General features: G+C 45.7%; 1 protein-coding gene across 1 annotated transcript in view; it reads left to right on the forward strand.

Moving 5' to 3' along the window:
* The window catches only part of COBL (cordon-bleu WH2 repeat protein), a 255,876-nt gene extending 237,721 nt beyond the window's left edge, over positions 1–18,155 (forward strand). The window contains exons 15-16 of the mRNA XM_056857870.1: positions 1,601–1,870; positions 18,059–18,155. Of these exons, the coding sequence (XP_056713848.1) occupies positions 1,601–1,870; positions 18,059–18,076 (288 nt within the window). The 3' untranslated portion in view covers positions 18,077–18,155. The remainder of the gene's footprint in view (positions 1–1,600; positions 1,871–18,058) is intronic.
* Positions 18,156–18,699: the final 544 nt, after the last annotated feature.

Raw genomic sequence — 18,699 nt, forward strand, 5'->3', positions numbered from 1 at the left:
CTTCGCCAACCCATATTGGGACTCGGGGGTGGGGGTGGAGGGAGGCTGGGTTGCGGGCCGGATAAGAGTTCTTAGGGGGCCGGATATGGCCCATGGGCCATATGTTTGACACCCCTGCCATAGGGCTTTCAAGGCAAGAGACGTTCAGAGGTGGTTTGTCATTCCTCTGCATAGCGACCCTGGACTTCCTAGTTGTTCTCCCATCCAAATACTGACCCCCCCCCCCCCCGCTGCTTAGCTTCCAGGATCTGACAAGATCAGGTTAGCCTGGGCCATCCAGGTCAGGGTGCCTGAGAAATACCCATTCGATAGTTCAACTGTTCCTTTACCTAACCTGCTGGCCCAGTAGTATAGCAAGAGCCGCTGTGAAGAAGCTATGCTCGCACAATGGTTACTATTCTGTCCTAAGCTCTTTGTAAAGAAACACTCCTTTTAGATAATAGTTCCCAGAAAAATGCTCGATTTTTTATATCCTTTGGGTATAGTCTGTGCGAATTCGTGGGTCATTTCACACATGCAGAGACAAACCTGTACGATGCACATCTGCAAATGTGCATTTTAACTTCTAAAATTTCTAAGACATGAGGCAGTCCTAAATGAATTAAATAAATATAATTAGAGCATATCTGTATTGACATTTGTTCGTCTCCCTGCTTTGTTAAAGATTGGCTAAAATAGGAATAGGACCAATTATTCCCTTTTAATCAGGAACTCTGGGCACATCTACCTTCTGGTGTCATAGCTGCCCACATTTGCAGTGCAGACCAGCACTGCTCTCAACACTGAGTGCTATATCCGCAATGGGTTTTGTGGCACCATAAAGTCTTAGCAAATGTATTGTGGCATTAATTTTTGAGAAAGAGTTCACATTCAGACCGGACTCAAGTTGACTGCTGATCTTGCTGAGCTTCAGGGTACTGTTGCTTTCCCTTAGTACTTATTTGATGGTTCACTGATCCTTTCTGCTTCAGTATCGTCCATTGTGAAGTGTGCCGCTTTTAATTAGCTGCTGCCAAGAGTTTTGACAATGAAATGCAAGGGTATGTATGTCAATATACCAGTGTTAGAAAGCTAACCTCGTTAGAAGGGTGCCTCGATTTGCCTAGACTTGTTACTTGATCTTTTTTCCTACAACAAATCAGACCATATTTGTAGGAACAGACCTAGAGTAGCCATTGTTTTGCAATATAAATTGCTTCAGGGAAGGTGGCTGTACATAGCTCAGTGCATCATGTTTATTGCAAAACCTTTGTGGTCATTTTCAACCTAATATAGTAGCCAACTGCCAGCCTTCTTGTCTTCTACGCCAAAAGCATTTCCAGGATGCCAGAGTTCCAATAAATAAAGATTGAATTTCTACGCCTGCTTCAAGGCCAAATCCTTGATCCCAGTCATCTGTCCTTTGAGTGATGTGAGAGAGCAGGAACAGATGTTCAGACTTAATAGGCAAACAAAATCTGCTACATGTTTTACTTCAATGGAAGAAGCCAAAATTGTTTAGAAGGGGAGAGGTTGAAATATGCTTCCAATGTCAAATATTCGGTAGTCCATCATGTCTACTATTCACTTACATGCTTGCTTTAAACTTTCTCACTGGTAGACCTCTTCATCTGCTTCTGAAGAGTTGCAGAGCTTCCGGAACACAGAATTAGGCTTGCAGATCAGAGAAGCCCCTCCGACAGAGCGGCAGCGTAATCCTCCCCTGCCATTGCCACTGCTGCCGCCGCCACCACCACCACCACCACCTGCTCATTTGTCAACAAAAACTCCTAGGACCCTGGCAAGTAGCAATACCGAAAACCCAGGTGATGCAAGGCAGGCCCTTATGGAAGCCATCCGTTCGGGCACTGGGGCAGCACGCTTAAGAAAGGTAAATATCTGTGGGGAAGGGAATTGCACAGCTTTGGAGGAGAAATGATGATGAAGAAGAGTTGGTTTTTATTTCCCACTTTTCTCTACCATAAGCAGTCTCAAAGGGACTTACAATCACCTTCCCCTCCCCACAACAGACCCCTTGTGAGGTAGGTGGGGCTGAGAGAGTTCTGAGAGAACTGTGACTGGCCCAAGGTCACCCAGGTGGCTTCATGTGGAGGAGTGGGGAAACCATCCTGGCTCACCAGATTAGAATCTGCCTCACTTAACCTCCACACCACGCTGAGTGGAAACCAAGAATAAAGGGGCAAGTTAGGGAAACAGGAAGGGCCAAGACAAAGTGGAAAGGGAAGATACCCTCCTGCTTGTTATAGCCTTAGAACTGGTTGTGATGTTGCAAGTGTGTATTTCACAACTTAACGTGACAGCACAGAAGACTTCTGGAGAAAATGGCCTCGAAGCATCATTTCATTGTATTTCATCCTGAATAAATAATGTGTCATTGAGTCGCAATCAATTCATGGTGATACCATCCACAGGGTGTTCAAGGCAAAAGGTGAGCAGAGGTGGTTTGCCATTGCCTTCTTCTGCATAGCAACCCTGGACTTCCTTGGTGGTCTCACATCCAAGTGCTAACCATGGCTGACCCTTCTTTGCTTCCTAAGCTCGGGCCAAACTGGGCTATTCAGATTGCCATTTCATCTTATGGGACAATAAATATTCTGTGTGTGATTGTAGAATGCCATCAAGTCGCAGTCAACGTATGGTGACCCCAGCAAGGGGTTGTCAAGGCAAGTGAGAAGCAGACATGGTTTGCCATTGCCTTCCTCTACAGAGTCTTCCATGGTAGTTTCCCTTCTAAGTATCAACTCTTCTTAGCTTCCGAGATCTGACGAGATCGGGCTATACCATGCCTCCTTCCTTCCTCACAATAAATATTGGGCTTCCATATTCTCATGAATGTCAGAAGGAACTTTTGCAGAAGTGTATGAAATGAGGTTCCGTGGGTTTCCTATTTTTGTCCTAGTTCTATGATTACCTTTTGTGGACCAAATCTTAGGGTCAGTTCAAATATTACCCATCCAACATGGATATCTAAAGGCCATGCTGATCAAACAGGCTGGTGAAGTATTCACATTGAGCTGGCCATAAGAGAACAGTACCATGCAGCGCTCCCACACCAGCAGCGCACATCTCAGGCTCTGGCTGCCTGTGCAACAGGGAGTAATAGTTGATGTAAGTTTTATGTTCGACTGTTTATATGCTACTGCCCCTTTAAGACTGAACCATGTGGCAACCTGGGGAAATGGAGATGGCAGTTAGAGATGGAAGTTGGCAAACTTTAGTGCTGAAGGGATTCTGGTTCTGACAATGTTTTAGTTCATGTTTGGTGTGTTCTTAGGAAAATTTTTAAAAATCAACATTTTCTACACATCCTGCCTTTTCCCCTAAGAGGAGTGAAACACATGCCATGAACGAGCATGATGTTTCATGCAATTGGCCAAATGTGAGCAGTAAACCCATTACAAATATTACATCCTTTTGCCTAGAATGCATTCACATGGGAGGGGTAACATTTGAACCTGTCCTCAGTCTCAACTCTGCTCGGGTACTTAAAAGCTCCGCAGTAAATTCTCTGTATACGTTTAGTATTGAAATGTAATAAATAAATATCTGTAGAAGGGGCAAAGCAGCTCAATGGTTAAATGTGGATTTGGCACGCACGAGGTCGTGGGTCTCATTCCCAACATCTTCAGTCTCACCTGTTCCAACACACTGAAGAAGCCAGATTGGAAATGGTACAGGGGTGCATGCCTGACTCTATGCAAAGAATTATAAGTGTATCCTTAGCAGGGTGGATTTGATCTAAATCAAATTGATTTAAATCACTAGACAGTAAGACTAGATTTAAATCATGGTTTTCTACAAAAGCAGCACTTCTCGTGATGTTTCATTCAGGCCACCAGGCCTTGCATTTCTTTGTTGCACTGTTTGTATTTTGCAGATATGCTTGCCACAGGTAGAGGAACTTCATTAAAATATTCCCAAACTGTGTGTCCTTAATGGACTGCTGCCATTATAGGTTTTCTTGCTCTGAGAGAGAAGGGCATCTGAAGAGTGGGTGTTTCAGCTTCGCTTTCTTTGGGGGGCAGGAACTTAAAAGACTTCCACTTCCTGTCTCCTGGAAAACGCCCCTCTGTTTCTTCAGTTCTTTTCCTGCCTCCCTATCGGGAGAGCAGTATTTTGTAGCTCTCTGTATTAGCTATTAGGAAAGTTATCCTTTTTCCACCTCAGACTTTGCTAATTCTGTATCTTACCTTTATTCCCTCATTTTTTATTTCTGACTCTCTCCCCGCTCCTTAACTCTTAGCTCTTTCTCTTTCTTCTCTTCATCTTCGTGGCTTCTGTGCAGTCCCGCATGGGACTGCACTTGTGCCGGCCAGCCATGGACAACTGACTAGAAAGCTTTTAGGAGCTTCAGAACGCCTGGAGCGCTCCCTGTCCCCTACGTCCCAGGCCGAGAGCAAGCCGGCTTCCCGCCCAATGGTCATGTGACGGAGGGAAGCGCTCTCTCTTCGCCGCCGTGGAGAGAGCACTAGCTTTGTTTCAGAGTGTCTTTTCTGTTACCTCAGAGAAAAATTCTCTTCAGGATTTTATTTCTTTTTTGCCAATATGATATTATTTAACAACTGTGCCAAATGTAGAAATAGTGTGGCACAAAATAATGACTGTTGTTATGTTTGAGAGATTTGTGCGTTTTCTTTTACTTCAGAAAAGTTTTTCTCTTCAGGATTTGATTTCCTTTTTGCCAATATGGTTTTATGTAACAAATGTGCCAAATATGAAAGGATTATAGCACAAAATAACGATGATTGTTGTTCTGTTTAAGAGACTTATGTCTTTTCTTTCACTTAGAATGGTCTTCTCTTCAGGATATGATTTCTTTTCTTTTGTCAATGTGGCTTTATTTAACAAATGTGCCAAATGTACAATAGTATGGTGCAAATTAATAATGCTTGTTCTATTTGAGAGACTTGTGTCTTTTCTTCTACCTCAGAAAAAAAATTTCTCTCAGCATTTGATGTCTGGTTTGCCAATATGGCTTTCTTTGACAATTCTGCCAAATGCAGAATGAGTATGCCACAAATTAATGGTCTGTTCTGTTTCAGATACTTGTTTTAATCTTGTCTCTTTCTCATTTTTACAAGTCATTCAGGCTGTGTTGCTCCAGTTCGAATGTCTGTGAGGAAATCCGGCTTTACTAATGCACTAGGGGCTTAGGTTTCCCCCATGACGCATGTGGAAAGAGGTCTCAAACCCAAAGGCTGTGATAAGGACTGGATATGCATCAGCACTAGGGGTTCTGTCCCCTATGACGTGTATGGATGAGACCTTGAAGTCGACAGGCTCTGAGAACAGCCATTGTACGGTTGCACTAGGGGCTCGGTGTTCCATCCCCCATGACGTGCATGGATGAGACCTCAAGTCGACAGGCTCTGAAAAAAACCATTGTACTGTTGCACTAGGGGCTCGGGGCTCTGTCCCCCATGACGTGCATGGATGAGACCTCGAAGTTGACAGGCTCTGAGAAAAGCCATTGTACTGTTGCACTAGGGGCTCAGTGCTCCGTCCCCCATGACGTGCATGGATGAGACCTCGAAGTCGAAAGGCTGCGTAGAAAGCCGTTTTACTGTGGCGCTAGGGGCTTTGGCCCCCATGACGTGCATGGATGATGCCTCGACATCTACAGGCTCCGTGGAAAGCCTGCTAGTCTACAGCACTAGGGGATCAGTCCCCCATGACGTGCAGAGAGGAGGTCTCGAGATCGAGCAATTCCAAGGAGGTAGGAACGCCTACTCCCCAGGGTGTAAAAGCCTCGACATTGGCTCGCCTCTGACGCACCAACACAACAGCCACCTGGCTCTTGTCGATGTCATGCACCGATTCCTCCTCAGTGCCGAGACGAGCGGGTTCAAGTTTGCCTCCATGCTGACCATCTGTTGCTGCCGAGGTGGCATCTGTTTGGAGAAGGGGAGGAGTCTCAGCGTTGCAGCCCCCCCACCCGCTTCCCTCGACGTCAGGCATCGCCATCACTGGTGGGGTAAGCTAGCTTGGGCTGAAACATTGTCCAGCATGTGGGGAAGGCTTCTCAGCCATGTTCCGTTCCCCCCCCCCCATTATGTTCCCTGAGCCTCTCCTTGGGATGCTCCTGCGGGAATGCATATATCCCCAGGGTGTATAGACACTCATCCCCTCTGTGACAAGGGTCTTCCCATCGACCTCGAAGTCAATTTACATGACCACCTTGGCATCAAGGAGGGAGGGCTCATGAGACTCTTCCTCTCATGTGCAACCCATCTGGGTTCCTGCCTGTCTCACCCATGGGGTCATTCAGCTCTATTTAGAATACTTAATCTGGATGGCATAGGCTTGGAAGATTTTATACTCTCCCTCAGATTCGAAGTTGGATCTGACAAGGAGTTGTGTTATGCGAAACCAATATGGTATACATTTGGCTTCTTTTTATAGCCAAGCTTTCGCCTAGAAGGTGGGAAATCTATATAAAGCTAAAAGAAGGATTCTGGATTCCTCTTACAGTATCCCTCACCTAGTTGATGGTTCCTGGGACACTTCCATCTTAATATGGGTCAGGTTCCCATTTTTTTCCGGGGGTTGCTGGGGCTTCCCCCTTTGACTCTGGGCAGGAGCACTGAATCTCCCATTAAGAACACTTTTCAGTGTTAGGGCCGTAATTAGCCTAAGCAAATTATGTACACTGATAAGTCTTGTACATATTGCCTTTACCCAGCATCAGGGGAGACTTCCCCAGCTCACAGGGTGTTTGACTTCCCAAGGACTTTTCATACAGGGACAAACAGGTGGCATGACTATAGGATAATAAATGCTAACTCCTGGGTACTGAATGGTGCTCTTAACCATCCAAGGCACTGGGTTTCCTCCAAATTGAGTTCATTGCAGCTGAGATCTCTATATTGCAATGCAAATAAACCCCTTTATTTAGGAACACTAAATTTTAATCTATGTATTTTTATCTTGGATAAAGGAAAAGGCTGATAAGGGACCCCGACTGGACCTCAGACTCCTTAATATGGATCCACAGGTGCCCAGATTTCAGGATACTTCCCTTTTCAGATGTCCTTCCTCAGTTGCCTGGGAGTTTTTTTGGTTATAGTCCTGTATCTAAGGACAATTATCTTAATTGTATGTTACAGTTAGGGCTGATTCGGTTTTACCCGAACTGAAAAACCGCCGAATTTCCCCCGATTCAGCGGTTTCCGGTTCGGATGGAACCGAACTAAAAAGGCGGGAAAAGGACGCACCGAATTCGGCGAGTTCGAGCGAACGCTGAATAAATTCAGCAGATTCGGCATTCCCCAAACCTGCCTTTTCCCGCCTTTAAAGACCGCCCTACCCGGTTTCCTGGAAGGCGCAGATCTGTTTAAAGAGCCCCCCGCGCGCCTTCATGGAAGCCCCATGAAGGCCCGCGGGGGGGGGGCAAATTTCCCCCCGAACTCCGGATCTCACGCCGAATTTCGCGGATCCGAAGTGGGGGAGTTCGGACTTTGGCATGTCCCGAATTTAAAAGGGCTGAATTTTGCCAAAGCCAAACTTTACCAAAAAAAAATTTCAACAGCCCTAGTTACAGTATGTTACAGGCTTGTTGCACTTGCTTTCCTGGTGTCAGCAGGTGGTGCTGTTGATCCGTAATTGGATTATTGGCTATTGGACAATTCATTTTACCAGTCCTGTAGGTTTGCCTGTCTCTAACCTCGTCAGCCCTATGTGTCATTGGATTCGCTAGTTGATTTTGTCGTAGGTGGCCGTGTTAGTCTGTCTGCAGTAGTAGAAAAGAGCAAGAGTCCAGTAGCACCTTAAAGACTAACAAAAATATTTTCTGGCAGGGTATGAGCTTTCGTGAGCTGTGACTCACAAAAGCTCATACCCTGTCAGAAAATACTTTCGTTAGTCTTTAAGGTGCTACTGGACTCTTGCTCTTTTCTAGTTGATTTTGTGTAATCCCAATTGCTCCCTACTCAAAGGATAGCATTCTTTTTGCTACTTTGAATGCTTTTTCTTCAAGCCCTTAACAACTCAAGGGCCCATGGCTTTTCTGTCCCTGTAGCTGCACGATTTATGTGCAAATGTAGATCAGTTCTAAAAAGGAATATTTTGATCACCATTGTTACTGGTCTATATCCTAGGGTATCTACCTAGTGGCTTCAAAATAAAATAAAATAAAATAAAAACAAAAAAAACAAAAACAAGACCAACAACTAGTGGGTTTCAGCTTGCTTCTGAGACTGGGGAATACCCTCTGTGTGTATTGTGGATCACCAGTCTAAGAACGTTAGACCTCTGGTACCCAAATTTACAAAACAACGGTTTTCAAGAGGACATTAAAAACCATACTTTACCAAAAATAAATAAATAAATAAATAAATATGTTTCCAGTCATCGTCCCCTACTACGGTCGGTTTTATTGCATATCTCTTTGGTTCCTGCTCCTTCCCAGACTAGTGGTACAGACTATGCTAATAACACCTGAAGACATAGTCTTCTTATATCCAGAGCTGTGCTGTGTTCTCTCCAGTACTAAGGTTCTCACAAGCACTTGTGCAAGAGTGTTTTCCTTCATGAGATCACATTCTTCTTCTGGAAGTCAGGACAATCCGGTACCATTTTGTACCTTTTTTCAGCCACTGCTATGAGTGTATACAGCATGGCAACGTAAATATCTATAGCATGAGGGAGAGTTCCCTGTCCTGCTGTCCCAGGTTTTTCCGGTTGCGGCAAAGGACCTAGCAGCACAACGTTTCCTTCCTGGACGTCCAGGTGGTGGGAGAAGTCTACTCTCAGATTTCCCAAGCAGACAGGTTTCATCAACCCACAAGTAATCCCTCACTCTATGTTCCCTGCTTTCCCTTTTAAGGGAATGGGGGTTTTCCCTGGTAGAGTCCTGTTATCTCAAGCGCTGATGCAATATGTCCCTGCTTCCTACAGAACACTGGCTGCCATGAGGCCTTCAAGGAGATTTTCCAGTTTCACTGGTCACATTTCTTTTGAGGCTGCATTTTTGTTCCCTGGCTCCACAGACCCAGGACACCAGTGATGCTCATAGTCCCTATTGGCCACAATGTTTTGTGTTCCCAATCTGTAGATTACTTTTGATGGGGATTTGGGGTACTTTCTCAAGAAGACTAGCTGATCAGGGTATAGCCCCTTCTCTGCCACAATGTCCCTTCACTACAGTGGGTGGCATGGTCATCTCAACCATAGAACAGGACCTACCTAGAGTCACAAGGTTGTTAACAGCATTATGCATATTGCACACATGGTCATCTTATGCTGACAAGTGGGCTAAGTTTTTTGAATAATCAGGGTCAGATGGTTTGCAACCTCTTACTTCACCTTTATATGGGGTGTGTCATTACTCATTAAATGATACTAGCCTGGCTGTTATTCCCGTCAAGCACATCTGGTGGTCATCTCAGCCCTCTGTTTCCCGACTAATTCTTATTCAATATTTGCAACACCAGTTTGCTAATGGTTTGAGGGACTTGACTAGTCCATTTTTTTCCTACGCTAATGCCCTAATTATTCTTTGCATTATGCTTTAAACCTTCGGTATAATGGCAGCGTCTAACCTGTTTTTCTTTTATCCACTAAGGTGGTGTTTCTGGTTGCTGTCATTTAACCTGTTTAACTTATTGCCCTGTGATCACTTTCCATCTGGTTAAGGTAGTATTACCTAGATTGGAGTTTGATGCGAGAAATTTTCCTGCTTCTCCCCTGTCTCGGTTCTTTTTATAATTGGAAATTCTTTGGGTGCTTTACTCACCAAAAGCAAGAGCCAGAGGATGTGATAGGAAAGACAGACCTTTCACACATTCTTTGCTCAAACATCACATTAAACAGGTACCAGTAAAAACATGCAGTTTATTGTACTTACAAGAGAATATAAAGCAAAGAAGAAAACAACACTGTTTAGGAAAATATATAAGACAGAACTTAACAAACCCACAAATTGACACACCAACGACACTTATCAGAGCACTCTGAGGTCATTCCAAAGAAAGACAGCAATGGTCTCTCTGTAAGCACTTGTCCCATGACAATCCCATAAACAACATCCGAAGACAAGTAGTCCAAAAGAGAGTTGATTTATTGGAAGATCTACAGGTTTACAGCAGCTAGGATTCAAGTTAGCACTAATGAAAACTACAAGCATGGTGCAGGGCCTATATCAGAGAGCATAGAACATTTCAGGATTCCATGGCAACCCCCCTCCCATTGAGGTAAGATTCTCACAGAGTCCAGAGTCCAGAGTCCAGAGTCAAAACAAATAGTTGGCAGTAGAGCTGACCTTGGCCAGCACCTGGAGAAAGCACAACATCCTCTGTCAGACCATGCCTGGCATTTTCTGTACACTGCACAGGCTAGGCCTGACATTCTGCCCCCCCCCCCAAAGGCCTCCCTTTCATTTTCCGGGCGCTGGCTTGTGCGGGTAGGCATCATGGAATTCACGGATCAGACTTCGGGAGTCACTGATCATTGATGATGCGGGAAATGGGGAATGGACCCACATACTTGGCACTGAGTTTGCCGCATGGGCGGGTCGACCGTAGGTTCTTGGTGGGCAGATAAACTGTGTCTCCCACCCCGTAATCTTTACCAAGTGACCGGTGTTTTTCAGCTTGAGCCTTATATTTGCTCTTGGCTCGTTCAAGATTTTTTATCAACCACGGCCAGGTTGTTTGAATTGTGCGTACCCAGGCAGCCACATCTGCACCTCTCTCCTCCCCAGACATGTCAATATGGCCAATGGGGCCAAAGTCTTGTCCATACACAGCTTGAAAAGGGCTAAACCCAGTGGACTGGTGCACAACATTATTGTAAGCATATTCAGCAAAGGGCAACAGTTCTACCCAATCATCTTGGTGGTAATTGACATAACAACGTAAGTAGCATTCCAACACAGCATTCACCCATTCTGTTTGGCCGTCCGTTTGGGGATGGAAGGCGGTTGACAGTCCTTGTTCCACCCCAACCAATTTTAGGAAAGCTTTCCAGAATTTAGCCACATAACTACTTCCGTGGTCGCTGACCACCTTGCGCGGAAATCCGTGCAATCGGAAGATGTGCGTCACGAAGAGGCGGGCCAGTTTTGGGGCAGAAGGGATACCTGCGCAAGGTACAAGATGCACCTGTTTCGAGAACAGGTCCGTGACTACCCAAAGTAAAGTTTTTCCCACGCTGAGGGGTAGATCAGTCATAAAATCCATTGCAATCACTTCCCAGGGTTTGGTGGGGGTTTCTAAAGGTTGCAACAATCCGGGTGGCTTGCCCTGGGGTCTCTTGGCAGCAGCACACACTGGGCAACTGCGGATGAACGAATCCACGTCAGTTCGCATGCCCGACCACCAAAATTGTCTTTTTAGTAGATGCAAAGTCTTAAGAAAACCAAAGTGTCCTGCGGTTTTGGCCCCATGAACCAGATGCAGAACTTCCCTCTGCAGTACCTCAGGTGTGTAACTTGGAATCTTTATACCAATAACCCCCGCGTTCATTTAGAAGAGTTGGGAGGGTTTTCGCAGAGAATTCGGCTTGGAAACTGTGGCGGAGAGATTCCCTAAAGGAATCGGTTAGCCCCTCTATGTCCGGCATTGTGGGCACCATGCTAGCGGGTTTTGCCGCAGGAGAAGATGTCGTCGTCGTCAGGGGGGTTTAGGCGGTTGGATCGCCTGGGCAGACGGGCCCGTGTTTTTCGGGACTGGCATTTCGGGATTGCATGAGGGGTGGAGCCAGAGTCGGCATGGAGAGTGGGATAGACGGACCGACTGACGTGGTCGGGCTTTGGGCTTCCCCCTCTGCGAAGACTGCAATGGGAGCCGGGTCTGCACTGCCAAGGTGGGCAGTAAACCCCTCTGAGCAGCAGTGAAGAGATACTCGGTGGGGCGCTCAATCTTGGTAGGGTATTAGGGCAGTCTAGATAAAGCATCAGCCAGCAAGTTTTGCTTTTCTGGCACATATTTTAATACTCAGCGAAATTGGGCAAAGAAGTCCACCCAGCATACCTGTTTTACGGACAGTTTACGAGCCCCCATTAACACTTCCAGGTTCCTGTGATCGCTCCACACTTCAAAAGGAACTTCAGAACCCTCTAAAAATTGTCTCCACACCGTGAGGGCATGCTTGACTGCGGCTGCTTCCTTTTCCCAGACCGGCCAATTGAGCTGAGATTGCGCGAACTTCTTTGAGAAGTACGTGCACGGATGGAGTTGACCGTCCCTCCCTCGCTGTAGTAATGCACCCCCCATTGCAACGTCTGAAGCATCCACCTGTACTGTGAACATTTGTTCAGAATCAGGGTGTTTCAATACCGGTTCGGAGGTAAATAGTCGTTTGAGACTGTCAAAAGCAGCTTGGCACCGGGGTGTCCAATTCACTTTCGCCGAGGGCAGGATGGCTGCACTTCCCTTCCCTTTAGTCTTAAGAAGATCTGTGATGGGTAGTGCAATTTGAGCAAAGTTTGGGAGGAACCCCCTGTAGAAATTTGCAAATCCGAGAAATTTTTGAACCTGTTTACGAGTTGAGGGTGGTTCCCAATTGATTACGGCCTGTACCTTCTCCAGGTCCATTGTGAATCCTTGGTGTGAAATTATATAGCCCAGAAAAGTCAACTGTTTTTGGTGAAATTCACACTTGGACACCTTAGCGTAGAGTTGATTGTCTCTAAGATGTTGTAACGCTTCCCTAACCAGGGCAACGTGTTCATCCATGGTTTTAGAGTAAATAAGAATGTCATCTAAATAAACCACCACTCCTTTATACAAGTCATATAGTATCTCGTTGATGAGTTGCATGAAGACCCCCGGAGCCCCCTTCAATCCAAAAGGCATCACCAAAAATTCAAACATACCAAAACAACTGGAAAAGGCTGTGAGGGGCTCGTCCCCTTCTCGAATTCTGATTCTATAATAGGCTTCGACCAAGTCTAACTTGGTAAAAATGCATCCCTCCTTTAACTGCCCCAAAAGATCTGAGATCAGAGGAATTGGGTAGGCATTGGTTTGGGTGACAGCATTGAGTTTCCAAAAGACTTAAAGTTCCTGAACAAATTCGTCCATCAGAAGAAGTGCAAAATGGAGACATTGAAGTCAATCTCAGGCACTGAGACCAAGAGATTACCTTACCTCAGTAGACCTCACGGAGGCCTACCTCCATATTCCGATTCATCCATCACACCGCAAGTTCCTCCGATTCCATTTCCACAGTCAACACTTTCAATTCTGGGCCCTTCCCTTTGGCTTGACATCCTCCCCATGAGTGTTCACCAAGGTCATGGTAACCTTATTCATGGTAGCTTACAAGAGGGGCATAAGGATTCACCCCTATCTGGACGACCTGTTGATTTGTGCGTACTCAGAACAACAGAGCAGGGACCATACGATCTTAGTACTGAAGATGCTTGCGAACCACGGCTTTCTAGTCAACTACAAAAAGAGCCAGCTATCATTGTCACAGAACCTCCGACATTTAGGGGTAGTCATCAACACAGTTTCGAACTGCCTCATTCTGCCAGAGGACAAGGTGCTAAAAATGTGTGCCATCTCCAGAAAAACCATTATGGCCATTTATTTGATAACATTTCTGCTTTGAAGAAGAGGTATGCTATCTTTGCAGAAACAAATTCACAGTTTTTGGAACTGAAAAAGCTAACATCTTTGATAATATCGTCTAGATAGAAAAACTGCCCAAAAATAATCTTAAAGAAACCTCTGGAAGAGCATGACATTGTGAATGGATTTATGGAATTCATTTACCACAAAATTTAAACATTGCATGTATACATCCTCATGCTACATAATTAAAAACTAATCTTTATTTCATGATAAATAACCTTTCGACTATGTGCCTTAACTAGAAAACTATCTTTAGATAGATTTTTTACTCAAAAAGTATTTGATTTTTTAAAATCCAATTTAAATTAAAAATCCAATTTAAATTAAAAAATCTGATTGTTTTGATTTTTCCAAAAAAATCATTGATTTTTATCCACTCTGATCTTTAGGAATTCTGACTTACAGCTATCTACCATTGATAGATAGCCTTTGTGGGCTTCCTAGAGGCACCTGGTTGGCCACTGTGTAAACAGACTGCTGGACTTGATGGGCCTTGTGTCAGGAGCAGGCCATGAGGATGGTATGTGGTAGTGTTGTTGTGCTGCTTCCAGGTGCTGTTGTGCTATTCTGTCCAAGGCCAGTCTAAGCCGCGTGTTTAGTCTTCATAGATTCCCATACTGTGGGAATCGCCAAGTGCTCCTTCCTGCCTGTTGGAGGGGGGGTTGCCTGGGTAACTGGTTATCTCCTTTTGCTCTCCCATATATGCTATGTGCCTTGCCTTTGACCCTTACTAGTGTCCTTTTGAATATGGCTTCTGAAACCTGTCAATTCTAACCAATAAAACTGCTTTCGTGGATTTTCTGTCTGCTGAAAACTGTTTATGGGTTTGCCGCAGGGCTAGAGCTTACATTGGGTCCAGGATTACAGTTACTACTCCTGGGTATGGTAGCTCCGCTTCTTCAGAGGAGGGTGGCGACTGGAACTCCCCAGCCCTTCACTTGGAGTCTCCCCTCGAACAGCCAAAAAACGGACTGGGTCTGCGGTAGAAGGAGCGATACCGCAGACCTCCGCAGGTGTTCCTGCGAAACCCGAGGCTCCTTTCATGGTGAGTGAAGTAGAAGAGACTGTGTATGTAGATGTGATATTACGACATTATAGAAAAGGTCCTCAATTACAAGTTAAGGCCTTAATAGACTGGATGTGCCCGCTCGTTAATTAACGAAACCACCTTTAAGGCGCTCCAAGTGAAATCAGTCCCTTTGCTGGCACTTGTTCAATTTGCTCAAATGGATGGCAGTGATTTCAGGGGGGGGGCAGTCGACCGTCGCACTGACGGAGTGGCGATGGGAATTGGCCACCATTGGGAACAAATCAACTTTACTATTGTGCCCAATGTTCGATATGCTGTGGTGTTAGGAGCAAATTGGCTCAAAGGACACAGTCCCACCATAGACTGGGAAGCTGAGACTTTAACGTTCAATAGCCCGCTGTGTGAGTTACACCGATATTAAGTGGCCATTAAAATCGTAATCAAACCAACTCCTGCCCTGGCCTCGGACACCTCCAGTCCGACCCAAGTGCCGCCCGAATATCAGGACTTTGCAGACGTGTTTAATGTGCAGGAGTGTGATGTGTTACCCCCCCCCCACACACCGCCGGACGGACTGTGCTATTGAAGTGGTGGGGAATGGAAAACTGCCAAAGAGTAAGATCTACCCAATGAGTCCTACGGAACAGACGGTGCTCCACGAATTCTTAGACAAGAACTTGGCTCGCGGTTTCATCCAACCCTCCACTGCGCCCTATTCGGCACTGGCTTTCTTCGTGTGTAAGAAAACAGGAGATTTGCACAACAGCACCTGGAAGCAGCACAACAACACTACCACATACTATCCTCATGGCCTTCTCCTGACACCTTGGTCTGATCCAGCATGGCTTTTCTTATGTTCTTCTTCTTCACATCTCCCAAAAGGATGTGAGGGCGATCTGGCTGCGATATCTGTCGCCCCATTGATCGCCAGGGTTGATTCTCAGGTTCTTAACGTCCAGTTTAAAAGCTGCCCTCAAGTTTGCTTCAGAATAGTTCTAGTGAAACACACAGAAATAGTTGATTTCTTTGACATTAATGTTCTTCCAGTTTTTCCCAGGAAGTTGAGTGTATCTTAACAAGATCTTGTGTGTGTTCGCAAATGCAGATGGAATTTTCCCACCTCAAATCTTATCATAAGTGTGTAAATATTATGTAACCTTATCTGCTTGCCCTGTAAAGAAAAACAAACCCACAAAAGGAATAAAGCAAATGCTATTACTTTTCTAAGAAAGCACAAACTACAGAAAATCATTACTCATTACCCGAAGAAGCCAGCAAATCTGGAAGCCTAAAGAGCAGCCCATTCCTGAAAGGGGGGTAGATACGCAGTGGCCGGGAGCGGTACAGCTGTGCCACCTCCTCCAACGCTTCCCGGCAGCCACAGAGGGGGAAAGCGCAGTTTAAAATAATTAAAAACAAAAAGGGGGGAGGCCCCATTGAACAAAGCAAGGCTGTGCCTACATAATAGGTGGTGCAGCCGCGCCGCATCTCAAGGGGGCGTTCCCAGGGCAAATGGGGTTAGGAAGCAGCCCAAAGGCAGCTCTGCCCCTGGGAACACCTCCCCCATGCTGGCACGGGTGTTCTCTTCTGGGATTTAGTTCCCGGAGTGGCTGCGCTGGTGGCGGGGGCTGGCAGAGCTCCGTGGCTCCCAGATGCCGGCATGTTTGCCCCATGCTGGCATAGGTGCCACTTTATTCCATGATAAAGTGGCACCTACGCTGGCGCAGGGTCATACTGGCTCCTAAGGAGATTCGCCTCCCCACCTTTCAGGACTGCAGCCATAAAATCATAACACTTTACAAACCACGGTGTCAAACACAGCAGGGAGATAGAGCTGTTCAAGCAGTACAGTTTCTGATCAGAATGATTTCCATTATGTATGCTTTTCTTCTGTTGCTGAGGTAAAATGTGTTATCCAGTTTTGGAGACCAGAGAACTTTATCTTGATGAAGAATATAATAAAAGCAACTCAAAAGACAGTACGGAAATATTTTCCCTTCCTGTTATGTCTCTCTAGAACAGTGGTTCCCAATCTGGGGGTCGTGACCCCCTTGTTTTCTGGGGGGTCATCGCTGGTCGCTTTTTCCTTCCTGCCCGCCTTCCAGCAGCTGGGCGCGACCTCCGGAGGGCGGGGGGGCACCGGCCTCCCGCTCGCCTCCCGGCTCCCCTCCTTCTCCTCCTCCTCCGCTGCCGCCTCTCCTTCCCGGGTCCAAGGCCCCAGCGTCTCCACCGCCGCTCAGCTCAACCTCGGCAGCCCGGCGGTGGCCCCTCCTCCTCCTCCTCTTCCACACAGCCAAGCAGGCAGTTCCTTCCCCGCCCTCCTCTTCCTTCCCCGGTCTGCCCCTTCCCTTCCTGCCACTGGGATCACAGGAGGGAGGAGGCGGGGATAGGAGACAACTTCTCTTCTCCCCCCCCCCCTTCTTCCTCCTCCTCCTGCTTTCCTTCCCTGGCTCCTGGGAGGATAGAGTCTTGTTTGGGGGGCTTCCTAGAGGCACCTGGTTTGGCCCCTGTGCTGGACTCGATGGGCCTTGGTCTGATCCAGCCGGGCCTTTTCTTATGTCCTTAGGATTTCCTGCGGCAGCGACCTTGCTTTGCCTCCCCAGAGGGGGGGGGGGGAGAAACAACAAGGCCGGGAGGTTGAAGAAAACAAAACAGGCGACAATGGGGAGGGAGACTAAAAGGCGACTGCAGCGTGGTCGCTATTCTGGCCTTCCAGTGTGCCTTTCTTTTGGGAGGCCTGAAAAGTTTGAGAAAAAAACGTAAATATTCAGAAGACTATCTAAAATTTGGCTTTACCGCCTTGATCAGCAATGGCATAGAGAAGCCACAATGCGTTTTGTGCAATGTTGTTCTCAGTGCTGAATCTATGAAACCTTCAAAACTCAAACGTCACTTAGAAACAAAACACTCAGCCACGAATTTTGAAGCTGATTACCCAGATGCAAGCACAACCATCGCATTAAATATTAATTAATTATTTAATGAAATTAGTTAATTAAATATTACGTTGGAATTATATTCTGAAAAATCTATTTTTAATGTGTTTTCTTTATCCTATTGAAAATGTCATTTTATGGCTTTATGCAAATGTGGTGGGGGTCACAGGTTACTTGGCAATTGTAAAAGGGGGTTGCGACTCGAAAACGGTTGGGAACCACTTCTCTAGAACGATGATCCTCATTTCTGTGGGGATGATGGAGAAGACTGATGTGAACAGCAGAAACAGGGACTGAGCCACAGGTGAGCTAGAACATGGAGACCATGTAGGGAGAAGAACTGTCTGAGTCAGGGAAGAGGAGGCTTGAGATCTTTCCAGTCTCCTTTAAAAAAAAGGAAGAAAAAACTGGCATATAAAAACCATCTCTTTTTCTTCTTCTATAGGCTGATGTAATGCTGTCTTAGCTTTTATGCTCAAAAATAACCATTGTTATTATTTTTTGTTTTATTTCAGGTCCCCCTGCTTGTCTGAGCACTGGATTCTCCAGTTACAGAATGTCACCCACATCCTTATCTATTGATTATGGACATTCTTAGAAAATAATTCCGAGAAGAAGTATATATTTGTTTTCCTTTTGATTAGAGGCCAAAATAAGTTGTAGTTTATTGTCTGTGTGTTCCTTTTATTTTTTTATTTTTTATTGGTTCACAGGCTGCTACACGGCTTCTGTGCCAAGGATTTGGAGGGTCACCTCCAAATTGTTTAAACCGTTGCCAATGAAACTATCCTTACTGGCAGGTTAATAAGCATACAAACACTTTATTGTCCTGCATTAACACAAAAGTGTGTTTAGGGGCAAAACCGAGCACTTTTTGCTGTGTATCTGAACCACAATATTATTTTGTTCATCACGCAGTTTAAAAACATGCAGCTGTTCTGAACTCTTTAGTTGGACGTTACCCCTTTTTTTCCTCTTTAAAAGCAGAAGCAATTAAAACTCTGAAATGCATACTCTAAATCTATAAAAATTAATAGCAAGAAAGGAAAAGGTTGTGGTAGATACTTAATGGCTTAAATTGCCATATGCTGAAGTCACCGCTTCTGTAATCAAGCAAGTTTTATTATCTTTAGCACTGCAGCTACCCAAGTAATCA

Source organism: Euleptes europaea, chromosome 11 (genome assembly GCF_029931775.1).
Source record: "Euleptes europaea isolate rEulEur1 chromosome 11, rEulEur1.hap1, whole genome shotgun sequence".
NCBI classification, from domain to species: domain Eukaryota; kingdom Metazoa; phylum Chordata; class Lepidosauria; order Squamata; family Sphaerodactylidae; genus Euleptes; species Euleptes europaea.